General features: G+C 45.5%; 1 protein-coding gene across 1 annotated transcript in view; it reads left to right on the top strand.

Annotated features, from left to right (window-relative positions):
* The window catches only part of TENM4 (teneurin transmembrane protein 4), a 404484-nt gene that overhangs the window by 293305 nt on the left and 96516 nt on the right, over positions 1-14663 (top strand). Inside the window, exon 16 of the mRNA XM_034073053.1 lies at positions 14260-14476. Coding sequence (XP_033928944.1) covers positions 14260-14476 — 217 coding nt within the window. The remainder of the gene's footprint in view (positions 1-14259; positions 14477-14663) is intronic.

Raw genomic sequence — 14663 nt, 5'->3', positions numbered from 1 at the left:
AACCTATTCTAGTATATGGCCATCCTGATAGTAATAATTTTCCTCCTAATATCTAATACTAGTTTTCCATGTTCCAACTTAATGCCTGTTGCCTTTTGTCCAGCACCATCTGAGGAACCTAGAGTATACGAGCTAGCTCTTTATTTCCCCTTCATGTTAACTTGGATCTCTAGTAGAGCATTATCTATGTTTCATGTGTGACAGCAGCCTTCGGTTTTCTCAGCTATCCAAAGGGAACTCAAACAACACTGGTCACCTGTGTTTAGAACTAAGCCTATATTTAATGCAGCCACTTTGTCACCACAAACATTATACCCTGAGAAACTGCTGTGCTTAGAAGCTCACTGAAGAGATGGAGGCCTGAAGAGCCTCTTAAAAGGGCATGTAGCATGTGTATGAGCACTATAATTTCTCTCTCTTTTGGGATCCTGTCACAGTTTCTGGAGTGATGCATGCTCAGGGCTGGAGAAAGGTGGGGGGTTTTGGCTCACTGTAAAGGATTACAGGGCTATTGCCAAATTTGTCTTCATATGCACGTGAATGCAGGCAATGGAGATGGTAGTACTCTCATGAAGCTTTAGAAGTAAAACATCTGAGCCAGTCACCATCAGCAGAGAGGAACAGATTTAGGGCATCATCTCTCTGAGCTATTTCAGGTATTACCTCGTAGGCCCCTAATTTTGGTGGATGACTGCTGCCCTTCGAGTCACTTTCTGCTCAGAGCAGCATCTCTTGAAGCTGAGACATCACTATGGGGGGAGCTTCACCCTGCCTGAGCTCATGGGAAGCTGGCTCCTGCCCTGTGGTATCGAGTGTCTGCTAATCAAGATCCCTGTAGCCGGAAATTCCTTAGGATAATGGGAGCTGAAGCCAGAACCCAGCCTAATCATACCCTGAGGGACACAGGTCCCAAATTACAGGGTGTGTTTGCCTCTTCAATCTGGAGCTTTCTCAGACAAACAATAACAAGTGGAACACAAGTCACTGGGGCAGAGATGCAGTGAAACGTAATCTCTGTTCGGCTTAGAAAGGAGATGTCTTGGAAAGCAGTTCCCTCTCCACACACCAGTGTCATTTGTCAAAGCCAGCACTTAGGTTTCACACCCAGGGCCACTTTATTTACACTTCTAAACACAAAGCCCATCAACTTGAAAGGAGCTGTAGCAGGTAAGTGAGTGGAGGTGATTATCCAGTATCAGACAAGGAAAAACACTGCAGTGAGAGAGCTTTAACAATCTGGGTGAAAGGAGAGGATTTTGCACGTTTGACCTAAAAGGCCACCTGTATTACCAGAAATGGGAGGTGTTTCCTTAAAACAAGCTGAGAAAAGTGGTTCTTGCCTCTCTTCGGCAGAAAATAACCTCTCTAATTCATGGCTGCAAACACTCACTACCTGAAAGCAGAGCTCTCAGCCCACACTGAGTGCTCTGACATGTGCTTGAAGAATAAGTTTGACAGTTTAAAAGACTGAGGAAATTATCCTCTGTGACAAGTCCTAGAAGTGGAGTTTAGGGCATTTGACAAAGCCTTGAGAAGAAGCTGATATTCCATAGCCTATATATGGGTTCCGTTTCATTTAGGAACAGGGTGTATGGGAATAACAGGGGAGAAGAGGAAAGGAAATTCTTTACAGCAAAGCTGTGTTAACCAGCTTTACTCATGGGAAATCATCTAACTGTCTGATTCCCTCCATATTGAGAGCCAGAGAGTTGGCAAACTCCCCATTTCACTTTCTGGATAGACTCGAATGTCCTGAAATCATGGGAGAATTACAGATATAAAGTAAATTGCTCTTTTGGTCTAAAGATTCTGTCTGATCAACACAGGAACTTCACTTGAGGGCCTCTGTTATTGTTTTGGGCTTTTCCAGAGTAGCCAATTCTTCCAGGTAGGGTAAAGCTGGTTCTTTGGGAGATGGACCCGACCGCATCCTTCATTTCCTGCTTTGAACAATTCCAGTTGCTAAATAATTCCTGAGTACTGCCCATAGTGAATCTACACTTGTGAAAGGCAAGAGTCTTCCTCAGGTGAAAAATGTGTCTGGAATATGAATGTTCCTGATACTGTCTAACACTTCATATTCATTGGAGGTTGATGTTCAGTTATCTGCTGTTCTCTGCTGCCTCTTCCCACTTTAAACACATCCAAAGGCTGGTATTAGTGATTAATACAGGGTAATTTCAATAGATAGATAGACAGGTAGATGGATAGGTAGATAGATAGATAGATAGATAGATAGATAGATAATAAATAGATAACCTTCCCAGTCAACTAATGCTGGCCTATCCTAATGTATATTACATAGAAGTACAGGAGCTTCATTTCTCTGTCACCTGGTCAAGAATCTTTGGGAGTGAAGAAAATAAGCCATCCTGTTCTCTTCTTCTGCAGGAATTGTACTAGTGAAGCTTCTGCCCCTCAGTTTCCATCTCATTCATCACAGCTACATGCAATGCTTTTTAGCCTAGCATGAGCACCAGGTTCCAATGTACACGTGGGCCCATTTTGCCTTTGCAGGTTTACACTGTGCTCCACCAGATGCTACCCAAGAGCTAGCAAGAGGAGCAGTGCTTATGCTTTCCTCCTGTCCATCCTCCTGGGCCAGAACAACTGAATGCTGCCCTAGTCTTCCAACCCTGGAGCAATGAGTATGTCAGAGGCACCATGGCACTGCACAAGGGCTTTTGGCCTTTCCTTGCAGCTGTGAGTGTTAGTTCTTGCTGCCACTAAAACCCAGCTCTCACTACAAGGATGATGTAATTCAGGAATGGATTCAATACAGTTTCTTTAACAGCACCATAGCCCATTGGCACAACTCCACAGAGTAATCATGGGTTGGAAGGGACCTTAAAGCTCATCCAGCTCCAACCCCTGCCACGGGCAGGGACCCCTTCCACTGGAGCAGCTGCTCCAAGCCCCTGTGTCCAACCTGGCCTTGAACACTGCCAGGGATGGGGCAGCCACAGCTTCTCTGGGCACCCTGTGCCAGCGCCTCAGCACCCTCCCAGGGAACAGCTTCTGCCTCAGAGCTCAGCTCAGTCTCCCCTCTCTTGGGCAGGTTCATGCCATTCCCCTTGGCCTGGCCCTCCAGGCCCTTGTCCCAAGCCCCTCTCCAGCTTTCCTGCAGCCCCTTTAGGCACTGGAGCTGCTCTCAGGTCTCCCCTTCTGGAGCCTTCTCTTGTCCAGGCTGCCCCAGCCCAGCTCTCTCAGCCTGGCTCCAGAGCAGAGCTGCTCCAGCCCTCACAGCAGCTCCATGGCCTCCTCTGCACTCACTCCAACAGCTCCAGGTCCCTCTTGTGCTGCTGCCCCAGAGCTGGATGTGGGGCTAGAGGACTCATGAGTGCATCACATCTTACTTGCCCCATTCAAGGATCAGGAAGTAGTTGTAGTAAGGTGGAGCCTTGCACAATGCTTTGGGTCAGCACCATTTCAAATCCTTTGGCAAGAGAACTGCTGGCACTGCTCACTGGCCTTCTTAACACCCATGTGTCCACCATCTGTCCATCACACGCCAAATAACGTGTTAGAGAGCTGGCAGGAGTCTGCACTGCTCTTTGCCAGTTCTTAGGGTTACACCTGAAGGTAACGTCAGCATTCTAAAGGGACTTGCAAAGGATCCAGGAGAACCCCAGCACGCAAACCTTTGGCTTTGCAAATGCTGGAGCTGCAGGGAAGGTGGTGGGCTGCTTTTTGTATCTTCCTTTTCATTGTTCACACTGCAAGGCTTTTATAGTCTGAGAGCATTGTCTCCTGGGCACGGTGTGGGAGCTGCCTGCTTCCTCGAAACCATAAAGAATGATGCATTAATGTGCTAGCTACAGGTATAAAGGGAAGTGTTGAGATCTGGATGCACCTGGGAAAACAGGCGTCATAAATTAGCATTTACCATCACAGCCAGAGCCAGGCAAACAGCAGGGTCATCTTGGGGGAACCAGAAAGCACTGTGAAGTCTGCTGTACCTGGGAAGATGGGATAGCTGGTTTAATTTGTTATAAATCACCCAGCTTCTCTTCCTCTGTTTTATGATGACTGCTCCTCAGCCTTTCCTCAAGGAAGAGAACAAAATGACTGGTTCACATTTTCAGGTTTCAGCTCTTTGCTGGTTCTCTGTTGGATAGTAACATTTGGGGATCACCAACTGTTACCACTGTCAGGAGGGTAGTGTGAAGCTATGGGTTATAGCATCCAGAAGCAGGTGTAGTTGGTTGTGCCATTAGATAGGATGATGGATTGTGATCTGAGGGTCTAAGCAGTGGCTATGGGTTGTCTTGACAGCTTGGGACTGTTCCTGGTACTTCTGACTAGTCCTTAATGAAATGCCTTTGGTTAATAGATGAAGGAGGAAACCATGAAAGTCTCCTTGGTGTTGTAACAAACTTACAACTGTCTGCTGAAATGAGGGTAGTTACTCATGGGAAGGAGGCAGTGCTAGTGTATGAGATGTAATAAAAGGTGGCATGAACCACCTTCAGAAAACAGGGGCTTGGACATGCATTTCACAAAGCATTTCTGCACTTGAAAAGATGCTTAAACAGAGTTTGGGCCCCAGTGCTCAAAGGAGGACCTCAGGAAAGCTCTACCAGACCTACTTTAGCACCTGAAGCAAACTCTTGCCTCTCTGGGCAGAAAGTCCCCTTAGAAACCTAATGTTTCACCTGAATGCACTCAAGGTGCATAGACTGCATGACCAGATTCCTCTGGACCAGAACATGAGAAACAGGCCTATATCTGAGCTATCTGAGCCTGCTTTCCAAGCAGTGCTCAGATGATGGCTTGAATTCCCTTGGATTCAGTCGATAGAAACCATGGTAGGGTAGGGTGATCTTTTCAGCAGTAGCTTAGCACTTGCAGCACTTGCCAGGAAAGGGAGATGAGACAAGGATATCTCAGCTGCTGAGGGTGTGAACCCATTGCTCTCACTAAACATTCCTAAGCTCTGAGTCCCTTTCTCTCAGAAGAATCACTTTTGAGAGGTGTTTTGGCTCAGATTCAGGTATAGCATTGCACGCCCATTGACCAGGTGAAGCAGCCTATACTTGCTGCCCTCTCCTCTGCTGGGTAGGGCCTTCACATTCTTTGCTCAGCTTCATTACTTTCACTTGAAACACTAGTTTCCTGCTTTCTGCTCTGCTTTGCTGGCTGTGCAATGTGTAATTCCCTTTAAGAGCCTGCCTGGAGAAAGGAAGAAACCCATGAAGCCAGCTGCATCAACTGTATTCTCCAGAGCAGTGATGAGCTGGAGGATGCTGTGGACTTGTAGACTCTAAACACGTTATTATAGCTCTGCTTTATGCCCAGCTAGTGATGATTATCATGTGTTTTCTGTCATTTCCTCCTTCCACTTCCCTTCTTCTTCACTTCAGATGCTTTTTTGAACAAGAATGTAGCTCTGGATTAGTATAAACCTTTTGCAGAACATTTCTCTAGTGCCTGGCACTGCAGAGCTCTGCTGCTGCACTAAAGCCCAAGGAATCCTGTAATTCAAATACATGATTACTGTTACATCTGACTACATTATTTGGAACTTGCAAACATGTACCTAGCACTTAGGGAAAGACATGAGGGCAATTCCTTTCCCAGGCAGCCAGCACTCTCATTTAAGCAGGATACAACCAGGGAGAACCTTATTCAGGCAAAATCAAAACAGAGCAGGTGGGATAAGAAAGAGCAAAGAGAACGTTAATCAGCCCCATGATCACAGGGGGCTGACAGTCATGTTGCTCTTGTTCCTTACTCTGGTTTCCCTTTGATTCCTTACAGTGGGGCCGAAAGCTACAACTCTTTTGTTGAATAGGTAAAATTGTTCTCTGTGAATCAGTGGAGTAAAGCCTATATATTCCCCAAACCTAATTGAATTGAGTGTCAATCCTCAGCTTGGGGCACAGCATCATTACTCCTGTAAAGCTTCATCAGCACAAGCATTCCCATGAACAATAACTTGCTTTTTGTACAGAAGCACTGAGCCATTCCTTTAGTCTGTGTTTCACCAGAGTCTAGACTAGAGCTGGAAGGGTAAAACTTGTTTTTCTCTGTGGTAAGACTAACACTTTGTTAGCTTTTATCTTTGTGCATCTTCATCAGACCTCAGAGCAGCTTCCAGTATCTGAAGGGGGCCTACAAGGATGCTGGAGAGAGACTCTTCATCAGGGACTGTATTGATAGGACAAGGGGTGATGGGTTCAAACTGAAACAGGGAAAGTTCAGGTTAGATATAAGGCAGAAGTTCTTTACTGTGAGGGTGCTGAGGCACCGGAATGGGTTGCCCAGGGAAGCTGTGAATGCTCCATCCCTGGCAGTGTTCAAGGCCAGGTTGTGCAGAGCCTTGGGTGCCATGGTTTAGTGTGAGGTGTCCCTGCCCATGGCAGGGGGTTGGAACTAGATGATCTTAAGGTCCTTTCCAACCCAAACTATTCTGTGATCCTATGATTCTATGATTTTAAACCCTCCCCATCCAAACTCTCCCAGTAATACATCCAAAAGCATCACAGAACAAGACAGTGCCCCCTGCAAAAGTGATAATGTTGTCTGGTGAATGACACAAAAAATGAAAGATAAGAACTGGATGAGGTGAGAGACACAATTAATTGTATAATTGCTGCATTTTAGGCTTTCACTGGCAGTGGAAGACAATGAGGTTTTATTGTTATTTATTATTATGGTAAATGCCCCATCCCCGGCAGAGTTCAAGACCAGGTTGGACAGAGCCTTGGGTGCCATGGTTTAGTGTGAGGTGTCCCTGACCATGGTAGGGGGTTGGAACTGGATGATGTTAAGATCTTTTCCAGCCCTAACTATTCTGTGATTCTATGATTTTCTTTATAGCTTCACTTTGCCTTGTACAGTTCCTCACTGAGGCTCTTCTCATTGCAATCAGCAGCAAAAAGCCTCCTGATCTTTAGCAGGAGCTATCCTTGAGTTTGTCATCCCAGATTTTCCTTAATAAGGCTCCTTATGCTGACCTCCTCCTGCCTGCCTATGTGTCCGGCGCTCCTGATGTCCGCAGGATGCTCTCTGTGTACCAACAGCTCCATTCCTGCCTGTGGCTTGTTTGTCCCAGCCTGACACTTGACACGCAGCACCTGCCAGAGTCTGCTTAAACACATAATAACACCTCTGGCTGAAGGCTGTTTGCATTCTGTCGTTGCTGTTAGCACGAGGGATTTCTGTTGTAGCATCCATAATTCTGTAGCAATGCTCAATTATTCAATCTAAGATGCTGTCCATTAAATCAGGCAACACAATTGTGGGGCCAGGAAAAGTCACAGCTCATCTGAAATTTTATCAGCTCTTGGCTGCTCTTGTTTACTCCAGAAGCAGTCTCTCAAAACCAGCCCTTTGCTGCCATACAGAACTCTCAGCCTTGACACCTTGTTCCTGCTGCATGGTGGTGGCTGAGGGACTCGGAAGCTGAAGTGCATGGGGCTTGAAAGAGGAATGAGGTTGCTGTGGGATTTAGGAGCACTTTGTAGCCAGCAAGTGCAGCAGCAACCCAGGGAATGCAGGGACAGCAGCCCTGTTATGTTGAAGAGTAATTCTTTTGCAGGACAGTAGTGGCTGTGAACACAACAGTTAGTTTTGATTCTGAGGAGGGAATGCATCATGCATCTCATCATAGTTTAGAGGTAAGCCAAGAGATCCGCAATAGGAGATTTTCCTATCAGTTAGATAGTGGCTGGTTGTGTGCACTGGAATCTTAACCCATTCCTAGCAAAAGAGGCTGAGCTCCATAGAAACTGGAGATTCTGGCTGTGAAGGCTGATGGGCAAAGAAGACAGTCGCAAACCCCTTTAGTTACTCGGTGCCAGCCTCATCCTGTGTACCCTGGTGGGAAGGAGCACATCCCATTTAACCAACCCCCAGGCAGCTGTGGTGATTTCCAAACCAATCTTGTTCTGCCATAACACACCTGCAACAGGCTCAGTTTTGGGGCTCTGATCCTGCTAAGGACCCCTTCCACTGGAGCAGCTGCTCCAAGCCCCTGTGTCCAACCTGGCCTTGAACACTGCCAGGGATGGGGCAGCCACAGCTTCTCTGGGCACCCTGTGCCAGCGCCTCAGCACCCTCACAGGGAACAGCTTCTGCCTAATGTCTAATCTAAATCTTTCTTCTGTCATCTTAAAGCCAAGGTCAAGGTCCTGCTCCAAGAAGGCACAGATAACTATTTCTTAGTCCCTTCCATGAAGCAATTCTTGCATAGAGAACAGGATGAAAATACACTGGGAGATACAGATCTTTAATGAGAATTATGGTTATGTCATTGGGTTTTCTTGCCTTTTCAGAGCTCTTTGCAACTGTTCTTCCCTGTGAGGATGTGGAGGTGCTGGCACAGGGTGCCCAGAGAAGCTGTGACTGCCCCATCCCTGGCAGTGCTCAAGGCCAGGTTGGACACAGAGGCTTGGAGCAGCTGCTCCAGTGGAAGGTGTCCGTGCGCATGACAGGGGTTGGAGCTGGATGAGCTTTAAGGTCCCTTCCAACCCAAACCAGTCTGCGATTCTGTGATTCCATCCACAAGATACAAGCTAGATGCAATAATCCCAAAGTAAACCTCACTGTTTTGTGATACACAAGAGCACAGATGATCTGATCAGAGTGGACTTAGTCCCCTAAAAAATAATGTTATCTGAATAGATTGGAGCTGCTTTATCCTCAGTGGCAGAAAAGGAATGTTTTCTGCTGAGCCCAGCTCATTCTCCTTCATGTCTGTCCCTGTCTGAAGGGAATGAGTCAGGGCTCACCAGATGACCTCCAGAGCACCCATCCAGCACTCCTTACTCTATGATTATGTGAGCCTTAGCGAAAGATGCAAACCATTGATCCCATTACTTACCAGATGTGGCAGTGTCTTGCCAATGGCTCCCTTTTCACAAGGCACTGATATGATTCACCCCATGGTAGCTCTGAGATTGCAGAAGGTATTTATTTCATGGCTTTATACAAAGGAAGTGTGAGAAAAGAGCTTTATTTTCGGCAGGACTTGCAAAAGGACACGTGTGTCTATAGAGGTTGCATAAAGCATCCTAAAGATGTGAAAACTCTTATTCCATGGAAATAATAAGGAACACAAGAGATGGTTTAAAATCTGGCTCAGTGAGAGATCTTCAAATTAATTGGTTAACTTAAAGGCACCCATGATTATTTCTGAAGGGATCCCTTGGAACTGGTTATTGTATCCAACCCTATTCAGCATTTTCAGCATTGTCCTCAAATGTAGTTTAAATGTCTCTTGGCAAAAGCTTCAGGTCACCTAGAGCTTGATACGGTGGTGAACAGTGTACCTGGATCAGTGGGACACAGTGACCTGACTCACATCAAGACAAGGTGACAATCAAACCAAATGTGTCTTAATGCAGCAAAATGCAAGATAATACCCCTGAGAGCCAGGAAAGCACGTTCTGATTATGGGTTGTGAGACTCTTGAGAAGCAATGACTCAGAACAGGATTTGAAGGTCACTGGAGATCATTGTCTCAACGTGAGTTTTCAGTGCAGTGAAAGGCTGTGGTGAACCTTAGAACTATAAAACACCCAAAGCTGGGATGTGATCTCTCTTCTGTACCCAGTATTGCTGCTGCCACAGTTCTGTGTCTAGTGTCAGTGCCCACACATCCCAATTGATGTGAAATTACTGGAAAGGGATCAAAGGAGGGTACACACAATATCCAGCCACTGGAAAATAGACCCTATGATGGGAAGCTTAATCTTCCTCAGCTGTTCAGAGAAAAGGTTTGGAATGGATTGTTGTTCTGTGTAGAGGGACTTGCACATGGAAAGGCATCTGAGCACGCAGGGCAGAAGAAAACATCAGTAACCTTGCAGATAAAGGCAAACCAAGTTCCAGTGGTTGGCTATTGGAGTTAGAGAAATTCAACCTTGAAATCAGATGCAGTTTCCTAGCAGTAATTAAGCATTTGAATAGCTTTCCAGAGGAAGTGGTGGACTCACTGTAATCAGCTGTCTTTGATATATGAGACATCTTTCTAAAAGACAGGCTTTAATTCAGTTCTTGGGGGAAAAGAAATGAACAGCCTGTGTATATAAGAGGTCAGACAAGCTGATCGTAGGAGCCGCTTTGACCTTAAAGCATATGAATCACTGTAATCCCTCTAAGCAAGACTTTAAACCTTGCATGGAGATATTTCAGCAACACATTTGTTCTCTGCTATGAAGGACCATGGACATGTTATGGCTGTAAGTAGCATAAGGGAACTGCCCTTTTGAAAACCCAGAGCTGTATCAATGTGTCTGTAACTAAGAACTTACAGTGCTGTGTATCTGTACTCTTGGAGCTACTGGAGTTAGGAATCCAGATGTGAATCATGGATCTCTGTGGCTTTGCTGCTGCAGAACTCGGGGTGCAGAAGCCATTCATCCACATTCACCTCCTTCAGTTACCTCTCTCTGAAAAATAGGCAGTGGTTCCTAAGGAAAATTCACCTTTATGCTTTATACATTTCAAAGGTGTTCTGCATTATGGCTTCACGTTGTTCGGTGAGATCGTACCTTGCTATATTCTCCTTCCCACGTTTGTTTTTGTCTGTTTGGACCATTAAAACAGGAGTTTTATTTTGCTCTGATGATGTTTTCTATTAATCCATCCAGCTCCCTGAACACTTGCTCTTCATGGGCAGGGAGCTTCTTACTAACATCACTTTATCCTCACTCTTCTGATGGATCCAGTGAGAGATCTCAGGGCATGAGAAGTCATAGCTGTGGCTATCTCCTTACAATTCACTCTAGGGCACCACTTGGTTCACCTGTGGACCATATGAGAAGAAAACACTATTCAGATGGAGACATCACTATTTATGATCTGGTTTGTAGCTTAACTCTTCCTGTTCTACATGGCTTAGACAAAAATGGCCTTTACATAGTCTAAGCTGAAGAAATGCTTTGCCCTGAAACTGCTATTGATGTTAGAGGGAGTTGAATTGCTAAACCCCATTTGAGCTCTTGAGGATCTCAATGACTTTAAGATGTCCCTGCCCATGGCAGGGAGTAGGAACTGGATGATCTTAAGGTCCTTTCCAACCCAAACTATTCTATGATTCTGTGTTCATGACAAACCTCTTCAGTGTAATTACCCTCAAGAGTATCTGAAGGGGGTTACAAGGATGCTGCAGAGGGACTCTCTATCAGGAACTGTAGTGATAGGACAAGGGGTGATGGGTTCAAACTGAAACAGGGGAAGTTCAGGTTGGATATAATGAAGAAGCTCTTTCCTGTGAGGGTGCTGAGGCACTGGCACAGGGTGCCCAGAAAGTGGTGAATGCTCCATCCCTGGCAGTGTTCAAGGCCAGGTTGGACAGAGCCTTGGGTGACATGGTTTAGTGTGAGGGAGGTTGGAACTGAATGATCTTAAGGTCCTTTCCAACCTAAACCATTTTATGGTTCTATCAACTTATTCCATCCAGGCCTGAAACACATCAGTCAAAAGGCTTATCTTCAGATGAGTCCTCAGCATTCCCACCTATAAAAAAACCTTGTGCTGTGCATCTGTTCTTCAACCATTTACCTACTGTTTCCTGCAAAGACAACATTTTCTTGCTGTCTTGCAGCTTCTGGTCCCCAAAGACATTTCCAATATAAAAGACAGGGTAATGAAGAGCTATGGTACAGCTGGTTTGTCATCCCTTCAGTTGAGAGTCTGTAGCCTTAGAAAACATTATTAATGTGTGGAGAAAATGACAACATTTTATCTTGCTTGAAGCTGGAGTCAATACAACAAGGATGGTTTGATGTTTCTTTTCCATTTCTTTTTCCATGGATAGGTATACTACATCTATCCTGGGGTTGTGTTTCATTCTGTGAACGGTCCCTCAAACTCCATCTGAGATTTGACAGTACAGGATGCTACTGGGCTAATCATCTGCAGCAAGTCATATTTTGAATGGGCAAATAAAGCCATTTCATTATCCCCAGTCATCAAGAGAAAAAGCAGATGAGCAGGTTTTGTGCCCAAGATGAAAATTTGGGGCAATTTTGCAAGGAGTTATAAAGATGTCAAGGTATCAGAACAGAGGTGAGGATAATGGATGGGATTTCAAAAGCACTTTTGCTGGTCTAACACTGCTCCCATTGTCATTAATAGCAGGTGTAGAGCACTTGTGAAAATTACTCATTGTGTGTGAGTGTACATAGAATCATAGAATAGTTAGGATTGGAAAGGACCTCAAGATCATCTAGTTCCAACCCCCCTGCCATGGGCAGGGACACCTCACACTAAACCATGGCACCCAAGGCCCTGTCCAACCTGGCCCTAAACAATGCCAGGGATGGAGCATTCACAACTTCCCTGGGCAACCCATTCCAGTGCCTCAGCACCCTTACAGTAAAGAACTTCTTCCTTATATCCAATCTAAACTTCCCCTGTTTCAGTCTGAACCCATCACCCCTTGTCCTATCACTGCAGTCCCTGATGAAGAGCCCCTCCCCAGCATCCTTGTAGCCCCCTTCAGACACTGGAAGCTGCTCTGAGGTCTCCATGCAGCTTCTCTTCTCCAGGCTGAAGAGCCCCAACTTTCTCAGCCTGGCTCCATACAGGAGCTGCTCCAGCCCCTGCTCATCCTCGTGGCCTCCTCTGGACTTGTTCCAACAGTTCCATGTCCTTTTTATATTGAGGACACCAGAACTGCACACAATACTCCAGTCCATGGAGCAGATATTCATTGCATTTTGACCTCCACATAGACTGGAAGCTCTGGGATCACTGAACAGGCTTTTAGTTCAGTTTTTGGTATATTGGTAACTATATGAACTGATGTTCCAGTGCTGTTTTATAGCACTAAAGTCTTCCATGAATGGAGCAGGTATAACTCAAGAGAATCTAAGTCCATAGGACGTAAGCCATCACAAGTTCCAGGTCAGATTCCCATCTTTGTTTATATTAGAGTAAATTCAAAGTAGCGTCAAGAACATTAGCGAAAGCACCTCTAAGTCATACTGGTGTAACTGGGATGAAACTGAAGCTCACAATCTGTGATGATGCCAAATTGTCTTGCTTTAAACTACTATGTCTTTGAAATACAAAATACATCATCCTGTCAACTCTAAATCTCATCCCACTTCAGGACAGACCTACCCCTCAGGATGGTGTTGCTATCTCAGCCCATTCATTTCTTGCCTCTCTGCTGACATGGTTAGTAGGATGCTAGCTGTAAAGGTGGTTTCTCTGATATATAGAGCTCCCAACAACTACACTGAGATGCAACACTCATTTCACATAGGTGAACATGCCTACGCAAACAGCCACCACATGGTAACAATTTTCATTCACTGTCAAACTGTCTTGCTTGAACTGATGAGTTGGAAGTGAAGGGCTTCATATCCCATTACCCCCGAACAAAACCATCCAGTTCCCTTATCTGATTTAAAGGTCCATCTCTACTATATGCTAACAACCTCTATTTCTAAATGCCATGCTTCATCAAGCTTCTTCTGAGCTTTCTTTGGAATCCCTTTCCTGTCATTGCTTTTAACTAAGCTGTTTGCAATGAACGGTGGCATCTCAAAATGAACTGGGGAATGCTGCTATGGTGGTGGAAGGGGAAGTACGACTGTCCATGCATCTGATACTTGACAGATATGAAACTCCTTGTTTTACTGGAGTACACTTGGTGAGCTTTCCTCACATGTGTCTAATGCTATTATTGTTGTTATTATTAATTTAGTGCTGCTAAAAGTACAAGATTTATATCCTTAGAGTATGAAGTAATCTGTTTCTCTGTGTCTGCATGGAATAAACATGACAGAAGCCAACAGAGATCAAAGCTTCCCAGGGAAATCTCCCTTACTTTCTCATCTATCCAGCCAGAATCTTTAGTGGGTTTGCATGTATAGATCTCTCTGCAGCAATGGTAGATACCATGGCCTTAATCGCTGTTTATTCCAACTGCAACCATGCTGAGGCACTGGCACAGGGTGCCCAGAGAAGCTGTGGCTTCCCCATCCCTGGCAGTGTTCAAGGCCAGGTTGGACACAGGGACTTGGAGCAGCTGCTCCAGGGGAAGGGGTCCTGTCCATGGCAGGGATTGGAACTGGATGAGCTTTAAGGTCCCTTCCAACACAAACCAGTCTGTGATTCTATGGTATGGTGCAATGTGCCTGTGATTTTATTGTGTCTTTAAGGGAACATGCTCTACTCTGTGAAGATGTAAATTAACATTTATCTATTGTGTGCATTGTAAAGAGATCTTGGAGCCTGAAGTCTACAATGCCCCATGTTATTTACCATTCCTCTAAAATCTTCCTTCCCTTTCTGCAGATGGCCTGGTGGATTGCATGGACCCAGACTGCTGCTTGCAGCCGCTGTGCCACGTCAATGCACTGTGCCTGGGCTCCCCGGACCCTCTGGATATCATCCAGGAGACACAAGCCCCCGTGTCCCAGCAGAGCTTGCATTCATTCTATGATCGAATCAAGTTCCTGATCGGCAAGGACAGCACTCATGTCATCCCAGGAGACAATCCTTTTGAAGGAGGGTGAGTGAATTTGGGGTTTGAGTCAGTAAGAGGTAAGGCGTAAACCACTTGGCCATTGTAAGGACATGGAATGGCAGCAAGATCCAAAACACCAAAAGGTGTCTAAGGGAAGTAGATAGCTGAAGAATCCTGTGGAATTCTGCTGTCTCCTCATCTGCAGTGTCCTGGCAGCAGTTAAGATGTGTCT

The sequence above is a fragment of the Melopsittacus undulatus genome, chromosome 2 (genome assembly GCF_012275295.1).
Source record: "Melopsittacus undulatus isolate bMelUnd1 chromosome 2, bMelUnd1.mat.Z, whole genome shotgun sequence".
Classification (NCBI taxonomy): Eukaryota; Metazoa; Chordata; class Aves; order Psittaciformes; family Psittaculidae; genus Melopsittacus; species Melopsittacus undulatus.
Note: the sequence above shows the minus strand (reverse complement) of the source record. Positions and strands in the feature narration are given on the sequence as shown.